The 15,828-nt window shown below is 42.5% G+C and overlaps 1 protein-coding gene across 1 annotated transcript; it reads right to left on the bottom strand.

The window, feature by feature from the left end:
- Positions 1–333: 333 nt before the first annotated feature.
- Positions 334–2,037, bottom strand: LOC101784942 (probable O-methyltransferase 2). The gene is made up of 2 exons (XM_004979027.4): positions 1,160–2,037; positions 334–993 (listed from the first exon to the last, which is right to left on the bottom strand). Exons 1-2 carry the CDS (start codon positions 1,961–1,963, stop codon positions 694–696), a joined length of 1,104 nt encoding a protein of 367 aa, XP_004979084.1. The 5' UTR covers positions 1,964–2,037; the 3' UTR covers positions 334–693.
- Positions 2,038–15,828: the final 13,791 nt, after the last annotated feature.

Genomic DNA, 15,828 nt, shown 5'->3' with positions numbered 1-15,828 from the left:
CATATCACCGATGCACCCCTTGGACATAGTAGATTTACAAAATAAGGATTTTTGATCGTTGACATAGTACATGCGAGATTTAACATGTCAATGGAGGCCACGAACTATTTCACTAGCCTTATCGAGCACATGAGGCATATAACAGTACTGAACAAGTCCAATGACACCTTTATACTACTCTGGACTTGGCATGATAAAAGCCAGAAACTTCTAATTGACTGCTATTACCGCAATCAAATCAACTTATTGTATAATCTTAACCGATCAGCAGGATATACCAAAAATATTTGGGACACATATAATTAATCACCATCGATTCTTTTCCACCTGACAGACATCACAGTATTTTTATATATTGTAAATTTGTAAGTAATAATAGTGCCACTCAACGATGTAACATGACAATACATTACACATCTTATTTTGGAATTACATCAAATACTGATCAACAAGCACCAAACTGTCTCTCGGTGGAGCAAACATAGGAATATGGCACAAAGGAAGCATAATAGTGCTAGTTTCTAAAACAGAAGCTATATGGATCTCAAAGTAATAAAAGCTTAGTTCATCTACCTTAAGATTCATATACCTCTGTTCAGGGAACAAGGCACTTCGTTTATTTATCTGCTCACAGCATACGGTCCGTACTGAACCACACTATAAGCATATTCTTCATTTAGGACTGCAGTAGTCTTATGGGTAGACCTCGATAACACCACGAGTTCCCACTTTCTTAACAATCTTATAGTCACTGAACCCTGCTTTCATGAAAATTTCACGCCAGTCATTTTCATCCCTCTGCCTGCCTCTGGTATTCACCATCATGAGCATGTCCAGCAGGAGTTGGGCTTCAAACATTATTGGACCTAAAGAAGGGCCAAGAACTATTTCTATAATGATCACCTTCCCTCCCTCTTCTCGGGAAGGAATTGCCTTCTTGCATTGTTCTAAGATCTTCACACAATCCTCATCGCTCCAGTGATGCAGTACAAGCTACAGAAAGTTGTCAAAAATCATAAATCTATATTGCATTTAGTGAAGTTCTAATAATAAGATGGGGATATAATGATAATGCTTAATACAAGTGTCAATTTCAAAAGCACAAATATACCGTGCATGGAAGAATAGCCCCTAGTTAATCTTTTTTACCACTTCATACCTTGAGCAACACAGCTTGAGATGGCGGGACAGATTTGAACATGTCACCCGCAACGTAGTTTATGACACCATCAGCTGGTGCAGTCTTGATGACTTCTGGTAGGTCAAGCACGGTGCACTTGATGTTAGGGTGGGCCCTGACGATAGCCCTCGCCGTGGTGCCATCTCCCCCACAGCAGTCAGTTAGCGACTGCACCCCCCGGAAAAGATCATGGCACTCCCGCATAATTGTTCCTATTGCCAAATTGTCATGCGCTGCCAAACCTTCAAGAACAACGTCGTGAAGATCTTTGTCCAAGAGCGGTGTTTTCTCATGAAGGAGTGGCACACCATGTAGTTCCTCGAACGGCGATGGGAGAGGGGGCGCCAAATCCTTCTTGAACCAGTCAGCAAGGGACATCGCTGCTTCAACATAATGCCGCGAGACAGTGGCTAACACGAAACTTCTCTGGTTGGTGTGGTCTTCAGCATCCACACCTTCCACCAGGAGCCAGGAGAGAGGGTTGAGGCGGTAGGTCTCCACATCGGCGCTGCTTTCAGATGCAAAGATGCCAGAGGTGACCAGCAACCGCATCACACGGCGCAGGAACGGCAGCTTAGTTTCCGGGAGGGATAGTGTTGTTACCAGGTCCTTCACCGATGCAGCCCCTCCCAGGTTATGGATGGCAGTTGGGACGCCGAGCTCGACGGCACACTTGAACGCCATGGAGGTGAGGTAGTAGAGGCTGTGGCGCCATAGATCTGCTTGTGCCTGCAGCAGCTCGGCATCAGTGGGAACTAGGACGCTCTTGGAACCTGCCGACATTGTAGTTTGTCTCTCCGTCACTCTGTGTGTTACGTTTGTCACAAAACGTTGTGATGCTATTGCTGGGTTAGTGCCTACGAAGGGTTTAAATAATGCCTATCGGCCTGCTACTGGAAAGCATCTGTGAGGCGTCCTCAATCAATAACAACTCAGCTGGCTCATAGGAGGCCGGCCAAGTATCATTTTGCTTACATGGAAGAGAGACGATAAAGCGATAGAGTGGGCTCCCCAACACTAATGGAGAGGTGAGCCACTGCTGAGGAAGCGCCTTCAGTACTAGGTCCAAACCCCCCTTTAGTACCGATTGTGCAACCAGTATTACTAAGTCAGTACAAAAGGGTTCCTTTAGTACTGGCTGGGGAGACCAACCGATACTAAATTCTTTTTTTCTTTTATATTTCTTTTCTTTTCTTTTCTTTTCTGTTTCTTTATTCTATATTAGTATTTTGTATTTTTTTCTTACGAATACGCAATATATGAAGTTGTATTTGATCTATAATATTACAATTAAGATAATATTATACATAGACATATTGTGCATACACGTATATGAATAATATTACGTTGCATCAACTCTCCAAGTTCAACATTTTAGATCAACTATTCTGGACCCGAGTCCTGACGGTGATGTATATTTGATCCATCATTATGGAACTCTCCTACTGGATTTACTACCTCATCTAAAAGAATTCCACTGAGTTGTTATTGAATTGCCCTGATTTTTTCTATCTCGAGGAGTTCCTCTTTCATGTGCATAATCTATGTCATTAGCAAAGGTTATTATATTAGATCAATGGATCTGAACAATTAGAACTAATTTATTGTTAAGAAATTTGTATACGTACTCTGAATTCATGGTCAGTTATACGCTTGGAACCTACAAAGCCATGGATAAACTCATATACGTAGTATCCGCATAAATTATTCTTCAGATTCTATCTCAAACACTATATATACGGTAAAAGAAGTTATGAAATATTTGTTGGGTTCAAGGAAGTGACATGAGATGTGCAAATTCAATACATACCGGGAATTCAAAGTGGATATGAAGTTGCTCCTTGAATTCACTTGAGTGACGTTGATGGAAGCGAGCCCATGCTCTATTAAGAATGTCTATGACATCGGTGTATTGATTTCTTGGTCTCCTTAGAGAGTTCAGGATATAGACCATGCCTTGATCAACCACGATAACAAGGAGTATCTAGTGGAAGCTGTACATATATGCATAGTGAAAAGCTACTTAGTCTTACTTTTACTTTTTACTACTAGTTCAAAAAATAAAAGAGATGGGAAACACACTCACTTGAAGTTGTACGACAGAAGTATGTACTTCTTCTAATGTTGCTTGTCCAAGAAGTTATATATATTCTTCAAGGTCCGATTTTATTTATCTCTTACATCTGTCTTGTTTATAATATCCGAGTCCATGAAGCCGACGTCATACAATCCTATCCTTCGGCAAGCTTGAATCTCCATCCTGCATGATACAAAATAGAATAGGAGATAAGACATCGCACAATGACTAGAGCGAAGATTTTGAAGTTAGAGCAAATTAAACACTTATAGAACATAAGAACTAATGAGTGATTTGTTAAGTGCGTCTTGATATTGTAAAGGAAATAAAGTTCCTTGAGTGGCACATTTATAATGGCATCACCATGAAAATAATACTGATCTCCAATCCGAACTTCTAGCATGAGTAAACTGGTGGCTGAAGCCTCCATGTACCATTGGTGCAATTTGTACATCTTTATTGAAAGACAGTCCACCAACTACAGCCACACAAGCTCTTTCCCTAACTCAAATTTTCATTTACCAGCCCCATGGTGCTTTGGGATGTGATCCTCCGCTCGAAGTTGAGCTACGATGAGATTTGTATCTTTAGCATATAGAAGCAGGTTCTTATCAAACTTTGAAAGCACCTGGAGTGGGGCAATCGATTAGTTGGATTGGGTTCCAAGCTATGGAATACTTGACCTACTTTTCTTTTTCTTCTGAAAAGTCTTTGTTATTGTGCTGTTGTAGTCAAATAGTGGTGGTTGCTCTCTGGCTTTTTCTTTTTCTCCAACTCCATGCCTCTAATGAAAGCCCGAAATTTAACCTTATCAAGTGGTGGATCTTTCTTCATGGGAGACTTTGGTACGAAGTGAGCTTTAACCTCAACATCCACTACTATGTTGATTTCCACATCAATCTTCTCGTAAGCTTTCTTAGGCTCTGGTTGCTTCTCCTTCGGCTGCTTCTGCTTCTTCTTTGTAGTCAAAACTAAGAGCGTCTTTTGCCATGTAGCCTTGCTCATAATAGGGGGAGGTGGACTCATGCTAGGATCCCTGTCAGATAGTGGACTCATGCTAGGATCCCTCTCCGCTAGTGGAGAGGGTGCCCTGGCAGATAGCGTAGGTGATCTTGCCCTTGAGCCCTAAGGAGATAATCCCAAGGTTGGGGGATTTGGTTGCGGAATCCTTAAGTAGTGCTTGGGCCATAGAATCCAACCATGGATGGCTTCTCCTACATTCTTTTCCCTGTCACCTCTAGGTACCTCCAGTTCAAGGTCATCCCAACCGTTGACCACTCAGTCCACCCCAACTTTGGTGTAACCACGAGCTGGAATCTCCACGCCATGAATTGTTATGCCTTATGTTGTTTGTTCAACCACACTATAAGCCACCACGATGAGCTTATTTTTCACGGGAGTAACAAGTTCACAAGGGGCCCACCTAGTGATGTAATACATGGAGTGGCATTGGTTGTTCTCAACCATGTCTGAAGATTCTCCAGCTGGGGTTTCTGTGGAAGCGACGCTGCTTCAACGTTGAGAGGGGCTTACGTCGACATTACCCACTGATGACTACAACAATATTTACTGTGAATTGCTAGTAAATGACAACAAAAAAATAAATTAAACACTTATACATTTTGTTATAATAAATGACTACAATAATATTTACTGTGAATTGCTAGTAAATGACAACAAGAAGAGAGTTAAACACCTATACAATTTGTTACAATAAATGACTACAACAATTATTGTTTACTGTGAATTGCTAGTAAATGACAAAAAAAGAATGACTAAATACATTTTGTAACAATGATTGACTATGGAATGAATGACTAATATTTATACATTTTGTAACAATAATTGACTAACAAAATAAACACGATTTCTAAAATAATTTGGTAATTTCTAAAAGTATCAAAGTAGTTTTCTAGTCTTTCTAGACATTTCTAACAATTAACACAATTTTCTAACATAGCATGCTGTACAATTAACAATTAATAGGATTTCTAGCTAATTCAAGAAACTTTCTATATTTTCTAGATAATTCAACATTTTTTCCATATTTTCTAGCTAATTCAACATTTCTAGAAATAAAAAATTTTAAAAAAAATGAGATCAGCCCCTCGAGCTTCTGATAGCGGAGAGTATGGGTTGGGGGCGGTGCCGGCGGTGTCGGAGTGGTGGAGGTGCCGGCAGCCAGGTCGGGGGCGGCGCCGGTGTCGGGGTGGCTGGCCGGCGGCGCGTCAACGGGGAGGAAGCTGGCATGGAGTGGAGGAGGTGGCACCGGTACGGTAGAGGAGGGGTGGCGGCGGTGGAGGAGAGGTGGCGAAGTGGGGGAGGCACCGACGGCCGGGTCGGGGGCAGCGTCGGTGTCGGGCGGGAGGCCAGTGGTATCGGAGTGGAGGCAGCGCTGGTATGGTGGAGGAGGAGGCGGTGCCGATCGAGGAGGGGTGGCGCCGGTGATGGGTGCGACGGAGGCGCGCGCGCGACGGGGGTGATAGCGGCGATGAGGTCAACGGGGGAGTGTGGCGTTAGAGAAGGTGCTGGGGGTGCCACACGACGGCGGCAGGTGGCGTGGAGGAGGGGCGGCGGCGGAGGATCCGGTGAGGAAGGGGGTGACAATCGCGGCTAAGTGTTGGGGAGGAAGGGGATGGGGTTTTTATCCTCCCCCTTTAGTAGTGGGCCTCACCCCCACCCAGTGCTAATGCCCTTTAGTATCGGGTGGTGGTTACTACTCGTAGTAAAGGCCATCACTTTAGTACTGGGTGGTAGCTACACCCGGTACTAAAGGGTGTGCGCCGCGCGTGAAACGAAAACGCACCGTTTTAGTACCGGGTGCAGTTCCCGCCAAGACAAATGTTTTATTTTCTTTCTTTCAAAATTGCTATTATATTTATTTATTGCGTTGTAAATTAAATAACGTACATAAAATTGCAAAAAAAAATTGTTATCTTGATGTTGATTTGATCTACACAATAAAAATATTAGATGCAATTAAATATCAAACATAGTAAAATTAGTAATATTAAGTTAGTAATAGGTTATAAATGGTCAAAAAACTTATGTTAACTTAAAAATTAGAAAAAATAAATATTTTGACCATGCAAAATCTATAAAAATAGTGTATGTAGTGTTATTAACATGTTTACCATGACTTAGTCATGTACTTGTTTAATTGTATCTAAATTTATTATTTAGTATTTAATGGTACTAAAAAATCAAAATAATTAATATTTTAACCATGCAAAAATTAGTTCTTGTTTAATAACTCCATAGAACGTTATTACATTACTTTGTCACTTGACCACAAAACTTTATCACTTGGCCCCAATACATTACATATCATTACAATGCGTTATTACATTAATTTCACACTTGACCACAAAACATAGCATAATGGTTCTAATACATTGCACATCATCATCTAATGGAACGTTAATAACCTTCCTCTTGACGAACGTCCCTTGGTTGTGATCGCGGTGTAAGTATGGAGTGTCCTCTTTGGCTAACAGGATGCTTGGGTCAACCTCGACTGAAAATGGAGGAAGATCATCGAACTGATCATAATCATATGAAATGTTAATTTTGTTCTCAACTTCAATGATTTTTCTTTCCCCTGGAAGAACTATGTGGTGCTTTGGCTGGTCATCTGACTTATTAGCACCCTTCTGTTTTGGTTTGCTTGACATGTCCTTCACATATAAAACTTGAGACACATCATTGGCTAGGACAAACGGTTCGTCTCTGTATCCAATCTTATTTAGGTCCATTATTGTCATCCCATAGTTGTCTGTCGTAACGCCTCCTCCAGCAAATTTGACCCATTGGCACCGAAACAGAGGGATTTTCAAAGGTCCATAGTCGAGTTCCCACATCTCCTCAATGGCACTATAGTATCTATTATTTTTTCCATTGTTATTTATTGCATCTATATAGACACCACTATTTTGGTTTGTGCTCTTTTGGTCGTGGGCTATCGTGTAAAATGTGTACCCATTTATCTCGTATCCTTGAAATGTCGATACTAAGATAGATGGACCTCTAGCCAACCATGCAGTTGCTCTTCAATTGTATCATCACCCATCAGTCCTCGTCGCAACCAAGATGCGAAAGTGTCAATGTGATGACATGTAATCTAGGCCTCAATCTTCACCTGGTTTGTGGACAGTACAATGTTCTTGTGCTCCTCCAAGTATGGAGCCACTAGGGATTATTGTTGCAGGACCATGAAGTGTGCTTTACGAAATGTACTCTCATTGATGTCCATCTGAGCTTTCCTCCCTAGTGTGCCATTTCCCATGAGTCTCCCATCATGGTGTGATATAGGGACTCCAATCGAACTCAGATCGTCAATAAAGTCAACACAAAACTCGATGACCTCCTTTGTTCCATATCCCATTGCGATGCTTCCTTCCGGACGGGCACGATTATGAATATACTTCTTCAGAACTGCCATAAACCTCTCGAAAGGGAACATATTGTGTAGAAATACAGGATTGAGAACAAAAAATCTCTTCAATAAGGTGAACAAAAATCTCTTCCTTACTGAGAATATAACTAGCAAGATGCAAGTAATGTCCATCATCTCTTTTTTCTGGATGTAGGCCATCTCGTTGTTTCATACTTTTCAGGTCCCAACGTGCTTCTATTGTATCCTTTGCCTTTCCATATGTACCCAGGAAGCCAAACACGTTCACGCAAAGATTTTTCATTAGGTGCATCACATTGATTGCATTATGGACCTCAAGGACTTCCCAATAACGTAGCTCCCAAAATATAGAATTCTTCTTCCACATGGGTGCATGTCCGTTCTCGTCATTCGAAACAGGTTGGCTACCAAAGCCCTTGCCAAAGACTACCGTCACATCCTTTATCATAGAAAATACACGTTTACCATTACGGTGAATGGGTTTAGTATGTTTTTCTTCCTTCCCTTTAAAATGCTTCCCTTTCTTTCTTATCGGGTTCTTAGCAGGAAGAAATTGACGATGGCCCGTATACATGATGTTCCTACAGTGTTTCAAATATATGCTACAAGTATCATCTAAACAGTGCGTGCTGGATCGATATCCCTTGTTTGTCTATCCGGACAGATTACCAAGCGCTAGCCTATCATTGATGGTTACGAACAACAATACTCATAGATTAAAAGTCTCCTTTTTGTCCTCATCCCACACACATACACATTTTCGTTCCATAATAGTAAAAATTCATCAACCAACGGCCTTAGCTAAATATTAATGTCATTGCCACGTTATTTTGGGCCTTGGATAATTACCAGCATCATAATAAACTTCCACTTCATGCACATCCAGGGTGGAAGGTTGAACATACATAAGGTCACAGTCCAAGTGCTATACTAAACTCACCAAATGGATTCAATCCATCTGTACTTAAACCAAACCGTATGTTCCTTGCATCCTTTTCAAGCTCAGGGAATTCTCTATCAAATATTCTCCACTGGGACCCATCAGAGGGATGTCTGATCATTTTATCTTGCTTACATTCTTCTTTGTGCCAATGCATCAATTTTGCATGTGCGTTGTTTCCAAACAAACGCTTCAAGCGTGGTATTACAGCGAAATACTACAATACCTTCGTAGGAACTTTCTTCTTGCTAGCCTGCCCATCAACATCACCAGGGTCATCTCGCTTGATCTTATAACATGGTGCTTTGCATATAGGACAAGCCTCCAATTTCTCGTATTTCTCACCGCGATAAAGGATACAGTCATTAGGACATGCATGTATCTTTTGTACCTCCAAACCTAGAGGGCAAACAACCTTCTTCGCTTCGTACGTTGAGGATGGCAATTCATTCCCCTCGGGAAGCATGTTCTTCATTATTTTCATTAACTCATAAAACTCTTGTCAGAAACTCCATTTTTTGCCTTTCATTGCAGCATTTCCAGTGTGGTACCCAACTTTTTGTGCCTCTGCTTGCAATCTGGGTACAACAATTTCTTATGATCATCTAACATACGCTCAAATTTGTTTGACTCCTTCACATTCTCGCAGTCTTCCTTCGCATCTCACAACACCTGACCTAGATCATTGGTAGGACCTTCTTCTGCAACCATCTCTTCTTCAGCCTCACCCATTGCAGCATCTGCAAAGGCACCTCCTTGAGTCAAGTTAGGAATGTAGTTATCATCTTCTTCACTATCATCATCTTCCATCATAACTCCTCTTTTCCCTTGCTTGGTCCAAACGAAATAGTTAGTCATGAATCCCGAACTGTATATGTGGGAGTGGATAGTCTTTATGGATGATTAATCCTTCTAATTTTTGCAAATTCAGCATGGACAACAAAAGAAACTAGACGACGGCTTGTTGGACTCTGTCAGATCGAGAAAACCATGCAGTCCATTAATGTACTCCATGGAGCATTTGTCTATGTTGTACATCCATTGCCGATCCATGTACAAAGTATTACTGAACCAAAGATATTCTGATCATCCATAGAACTATATATGAAACATAACAAACATAATACAAATTTTATTAAACTCAAATATTGCTGAAAGTTTAGATGGAAATACACAAATTTAAATTTTAGACCCAAACAACATGATACACTACGACAAACTCAAATGTTGCTGAAAGTTTAGATAGAAATACACAAATTTAAATTTCAGACCCAAACAACATGATACACTACGACAAACCATCCACTCAGTTCTATCTAGGAGGACTTTAAGCATCCTTGGACGGTGAAGATGAAGGTTTCGCTGACCCAGCCTCATCCTGTGGTTTATTTGTGCCTCCTGCGATGGTAGTACTCAGTGGACCGGAAACCCCCGGGACTGGCGGTGGGACATAACGACCACCAAAAGGAGGTTTCTGACCCGCCACAACAACATCTTCATGACATCTTTCCAAATAATGAAGCATTCCTCTCTCCCACGTGTTCATTTTCTTCAGCTTATCATGAGGGCCAATTAGGGACTGGCGGTGGGACATAACAACCACCAAAAGGAGGTTTCTGACCCGCCACAACAGCATCTTCATGACATCTTTTCAAATAATGAAGCATTCCTCTCTCCCACGTGTTCATTTTCTTCGGCTTATCATGAGGGCCAATTATGGTTTTCCCCTTGCCGCGATAGGAACAACGATTGCCCCCACCATCGCCACTACCTCTAGCAACAGTAGCCATCTCTATGTACCATAATTTATTTATCTTATATTTGCGAATGACTAAACTACGAACAAATTATTTATTCCCCACAATTTATTTAGCTTAAACATAACATATAAATGAAAAATTTCTCCATTGTACCTTATTCTAAAAATCACAAATTACTCTAGCTCTAAAGCATTAAACTTAGTATACGAACCATATATAAAGGGAGGATGAAGTTTCTAACCTTTAGAACACTTGAATGAGTGAAATCCTCATGAAATAGTCAAAAATCCGGTAGCACCTCCCCTATTTTGTCATGAATGGATGAAGCCTGAGCTGGAGGAAATAGCTCACGCAGGAGAAAGAAAATGCCTGATTTATAGAAAACGCCTGATTTATAGGGTTGAGGGTATTAGTACCGGGTGCAAGCTCCACCCGGTACTAATGGGTGACCTTTAGTACCGGTTGGAGCCCCCAACCGGTACTAAAGGGGGTTACGGGTGGCTCCTGAGGAACTAGCTGTTAGACCCGGTACTAGTGCTCATATTCTTACTGGGTCAAAAACCAACCGGTACTAAACCATGTTTTCCAGGAGTGAGCTTTAGTACCGTCTTTAAACTCTTTAGTACCGGTTTCACAACCCATATCGCGAAGTCGATACTAAAGGGGTCTCTTTAGTATGGTTCATCCACCTGCTAGGGCTAAATTAGTACGGGTAAGTAACATCAATCTATACTAAATGGCTGGAGAATTGACATCTGATGTACGTATGATTGTGAGGTGTGGACATCTGGACTAATTATCATATAAACTATTACAATATTGCAACACGTAGATCACGTGGTGGTTGGGGCCACTTAAAAGTAAGATGCAGGAATGGAAATCATTTTCCCATCTGTCACTACAAACCAGGACACATGGATGTGTGATGAAGTTATGTTGGGTTAATATGCCGTATATTATGTGTTTGCCGCTGCATGTCTAAGTTCTATATATTAGATAAAACAGTGTACAGAAAAGTTAATGTCCAGAAGTACAGTGACAGTTAGTTTCATAAACAACCAGTAGATGTAATATATGCGCAAATTAGTACTGGTCTTCAGTTCTCCACCAGTGGTCTCTTTAGCATGCATGGGTCATCCACCTGGTAGGGCCAAATTAGTACTGGTCAGTAACATCACCAACGGTACTAAATGGTTTTGTGCTCAAAAAATAACAAAATATTTTTTTTAACAATCCGAAGGCTCACATACATGCGCAACATCCAAGTCACAAGTCACGCATTTTCCACACTTAATATGTATCTGCGTGGTGCATGGAATTCGAACCCGCGACCTCAAACCTGGCACAAACCTTCCTTACCATCTCACCTACACGCATTTTTCACACTTAATATGCACATATGTGGTGCATGGGATTCGAACCCGCGACCTCAAACTTGGCACAAATCTTCTTTACCATCTCACCTACACACATTTTTCACACTCAATATGCACATGTGTGGTGCATAGGATTAGAACCCGCGACCTCAAGTTTGGCATAAACCTTCTGACCCTCTTACTTACACATCACATGTTATGGACTAAGAGATGCTTGTCTTTTGAAGTAACCCATGAAAGTGATCTTTTAGTACCGGTGGTGTTATGACTCAGTACTAAAAGGTCCCCGGAGGCTACTAAATTTGGACCCGGTACTAATATTAGGATTAATACCTAGGTCAAAATGTAGCAGGTGCTAAGGTGGGACGAAATGTTATTTTTCTAATAGTGCAAGATGGTTTGAGCAATGGGCTAGAAAATAAATTATTGGAGAAGCTATCTCTTAGCTATCATTTTTATGAGATGGATATAAGCATAAAGCTAGTGTTAGCTCAACTGTTGGCGAATTGACGTCTGATATACGTATGATTGTGAGGTGGTGGACAGCTGGAGTAATTATCATATATATAAACTATTACAATATTGCAACGCGTGGATCACGTGGTGGTTGGGGCCATGATGCAGGAATGGAAGTCATTTTCCCATCTGTCACTACAAACCAGGACACATGGTGGTGTGATGAAGTTATGCTGGGTTGATATGCCGTATATTATGTGCTTGCCGCTGCATGTCTAAGTTCTATATATTAGATAAAACAGTGTACAGAAAAGTTAATGTCCAGAAATACCGTGACAGTCATAAACAACCAGTAGATGTATAATATATCCAAAAAAAGGGTGCAAGAGTTGTTCAAGGTAATCTGAATAATAAACGGAGAACTGTAGACAATGTTTTATGCCAACAACCACAAATTTGCATATCTCTTTGTACTCTAGTATGCGCTGTGGCATGATCAGGAATGGTTATACACTATGCTGCTTTTAATTAAATATAATTCCTTGCCTTAGCATACTCTATCTAAGTATGCTAAAGAACGTTATTGCGATTACCAACTCAATCTCATCCGATCCTGATGCTGCATGAGTAGATTGGAATAATGCTAATAAGAAACAACGACAAGACTCGAGAGGGCACAGCTAGGTGCATGTGTTCTAGGATCACGAGTATCACGAATGGTTCGCATCTTGCAACCCTCGCTTCCGCATGTTAGCCGCCGGTGTTCATTACCCTGCTGGTTATCTCTTGGCATCCATGTTTCTAGAACACATGGACCTGGCTTCTAACAGTCTCTGCTGCCCATCCTGGAGATCTCTGCCCTAGCTGTACCTGGCTTTAATTTGGTGTTCCAGCGCTCGGTGGTCGGTGGGCGTGTAGGCACACCTGCCTGACCCACCACCCAGCGCCGTGGACATCCGGCACTGGTCCGTGGCATCAGGTCCCTCTATTGAACTCCCTTTACCACCGTGTCGCTACTGCCATGTCTATCCGGTGAGTGGCATGGATTCATGGAGCCACATCTCACCGCACCAGTAGTAAAGGGTCATCCACAGATTATTTCAAAAATAAAGCATCTCTTATATATTGTATAGGCCGGTGCGATGGTAACGAGGGTACACACGAGGCAAGAGGTCCAAAGTTTGAGTCCTACGCACTGCACGTGTATATTTCACGTGAAAAATTACGTGAATTGAGATTTGTTGAAATTTGAAATATATTCTTGACGCAAAACCTTTTAATATCTGTTGGTGCTACCAACAGGTCCTAAATTATCGTTTTATCAACAGGTCCTAAATTATCGTTTTATTATCAGGTGAGTGACCCAGTACTCGAGGTCAGGACTTCGAGTCCTGGATTCGCACTACCGGCTTCAAAACCGAGATTAAAGGGGCAGTTTGAACCCCGGTATTAATAGGCAGTTTTCAAGTAGCAATCGTGTTTTAGAAAAAAATATGTGAATCGTAAATTACATGTTCTCAATATGCATCACCACTATCGGAATGCTAAAAATTGCCGAGTGTTTTTTCTTTACCGAGTGTTTTTTTTTCGAACACTCGGCAAACAAGCTCTTCGCCGAGTGCCAAGCTAAAAACACTCGGCAAATCGAATCTTTGCCGAGTGTCATGAAAAAAACACTCGGCAAACCCGTCTCTTTGCCGAGTGTCAGAGGGGCCTTTGCCGAGTGTCAAAAAAGACACTCGGCAAAGAGGGGGTTTGCCGAGTGTTTTTTTTAACTCTCGGCAAAAAAATAATTTTTTCCCTCTTTTCACCTTGAAATTTTTTCTACTCCCAACATACAACATGTGGTACTTCATATTAAAATTTGGTATATTTTTGGATTTGTTTGCTATATTTAATTAATTAATTGCATTTTAAGGGAATTTTTGGTATAAGTCAAATTTGAACCGCAAGTGATTCAAATTATAGAATAAAATGCGTAGAAAAATGATATTTATGTTATTTAGCCCAGTTTGAGTCCTTACCCATGAAATGAAAAGAAATTTCAAATATCTTGTTCAGGAAACATAACCACAAACCTGTGATCGAATGATTTTTAAATTCTAAAAAAGGCAAACGAAGTCGGAAAATCATGAGATTTGTCATGGTGTGATGATATCATACATGGAGGTTGTGGTAAAAAATTGAGAAGGTTTTGCACATTTTGTCACGTGCGATGTTTACAAACCGAAGCATCTCCGAAGAAGAATAGTAGTGTTGAGAAGAATTCGATTAGATTTAGAGTCAAAGTGACGGTCGAGATTTGATTTGACCACAAAACTTTTTTTATATGCAATAGAGAACATATATTGTTTCAGGTGTCATTTTGCTAATTTTTTGGAACTGTTGGATATTTTTAATAATGTATTAAAGGTAATTATATAATGTTTGCCGAGTGTTTTTTCTTTTTACACTCGGCAAATATCTATTTTTCTTTTTCTTTGCCGAGTGTCCCGTGGGGGACACTCGGCAAACGTCAACACCAAGTATTTTACCCGTCCCCCCAGTCCCCCTTATAGGTACACCCAGCAACCAACCCCCCCCCCCCCCCGACGCCCCTCTCCTCTTCCTAGCTCCGCCCCCACCTCCCTCTCACCGCCGCCGGCTAGCCGCCACCGCCGCCCCTTCCCTCCCTCCCTCTCCCTCTCCTGCCGGCGCCCCTCCCCCTCCTCTCCCCTCCTCCCTCCCCGGCGACGGCGCGGCCCGCCCCTCCCGGCCGGATCTGGCGGCGGCGCGGCCCCTCTCGGTCGGATCCGGCAGCGGCGCGGCCCCTCCCGGTCGGATCCGGCTGCGGCGCGGCCGCCCCTCCTTCCCCCGGTGAGGCCCCCTCCCCTTCCCGGCCGGATGTGGCGGCGTGGCGGGTGGCAGCAGGAGGCGAGGCGGCGTGGTGGTGGGCGGCAGCGGGCGAGGCGGCGTGCAGGTGGCGGGCGGCAGCGGGCGAGGCGGCATAGGGGCAGCAGGCAAGGCGGCGTGGTGGCGGGCGGCAGCGGGCGAGGCGGCATGGTGGCGGGCGGCAGCGGGCGAGGCGGCGTGGTGGCGTGGCAGCCGGCGGCCGGTGTTTTTGTTTTTTTTTTATTTTTTCCGAAAATGTTTGCCGAGTGCTTTTTGACACTCGGCAAACCATTTGCCGAGTGCCCGACGTTCGGCACTCGGCAACTCCACTGTTTGCCGAGGCGAAATTTGCCGAGTGCAGTTCCGAGTGTTTTTAGGCCTTTGCCGAGTGCCTTGGGCACTCGGCAAACTTCGTGTTTCCGGTAGTGCACATTTTTCTGTTAAACTACAACTTTTCATCTCTTGTCAATCTGACCTAAGAATATAATTTAGAAAGGTGGTATATGGTGACCTACTTCCTGAACCATCCAATAATGAAACAGTACCACGTGCCGCACGCACTGTGTGGGAAGATGCAGCACCTGTAGCACACAGCGCGGCGAGGCTCTTCATTAGCCTCCTGCCAGCAATCACTCATGGGCTGAAATTAACGCGATCTTGGATTTGTTCTCTGTGCTTGTGATACAATTTATCCCTTTGAGTTAGGGTCTGTGTTCACTTATGCAAACTTTTGTGTCCGTGGTTGTGCTACAAT

Source organism: Setaria italica, chromosome VIII (assembly GCF_000263155.2).
Source record: "Setaria italica strain Yugu1 chromosome VIII, Setaria_italica_v2.0, whole genome shotgun sequence".
Classification (NCBI taxonomy): domain Eukaryota; kingdom Viridiplantae; phylum Streptophyta; class Magnoliopsida; order Poales; family Poaceae; genus Setaria; species Setaria italica.
The sequence above is the reverse complement of the archived record's forward strand: the minus strand, read 5'-3'. Positions and strand labels throughout refer to the sequence as shown.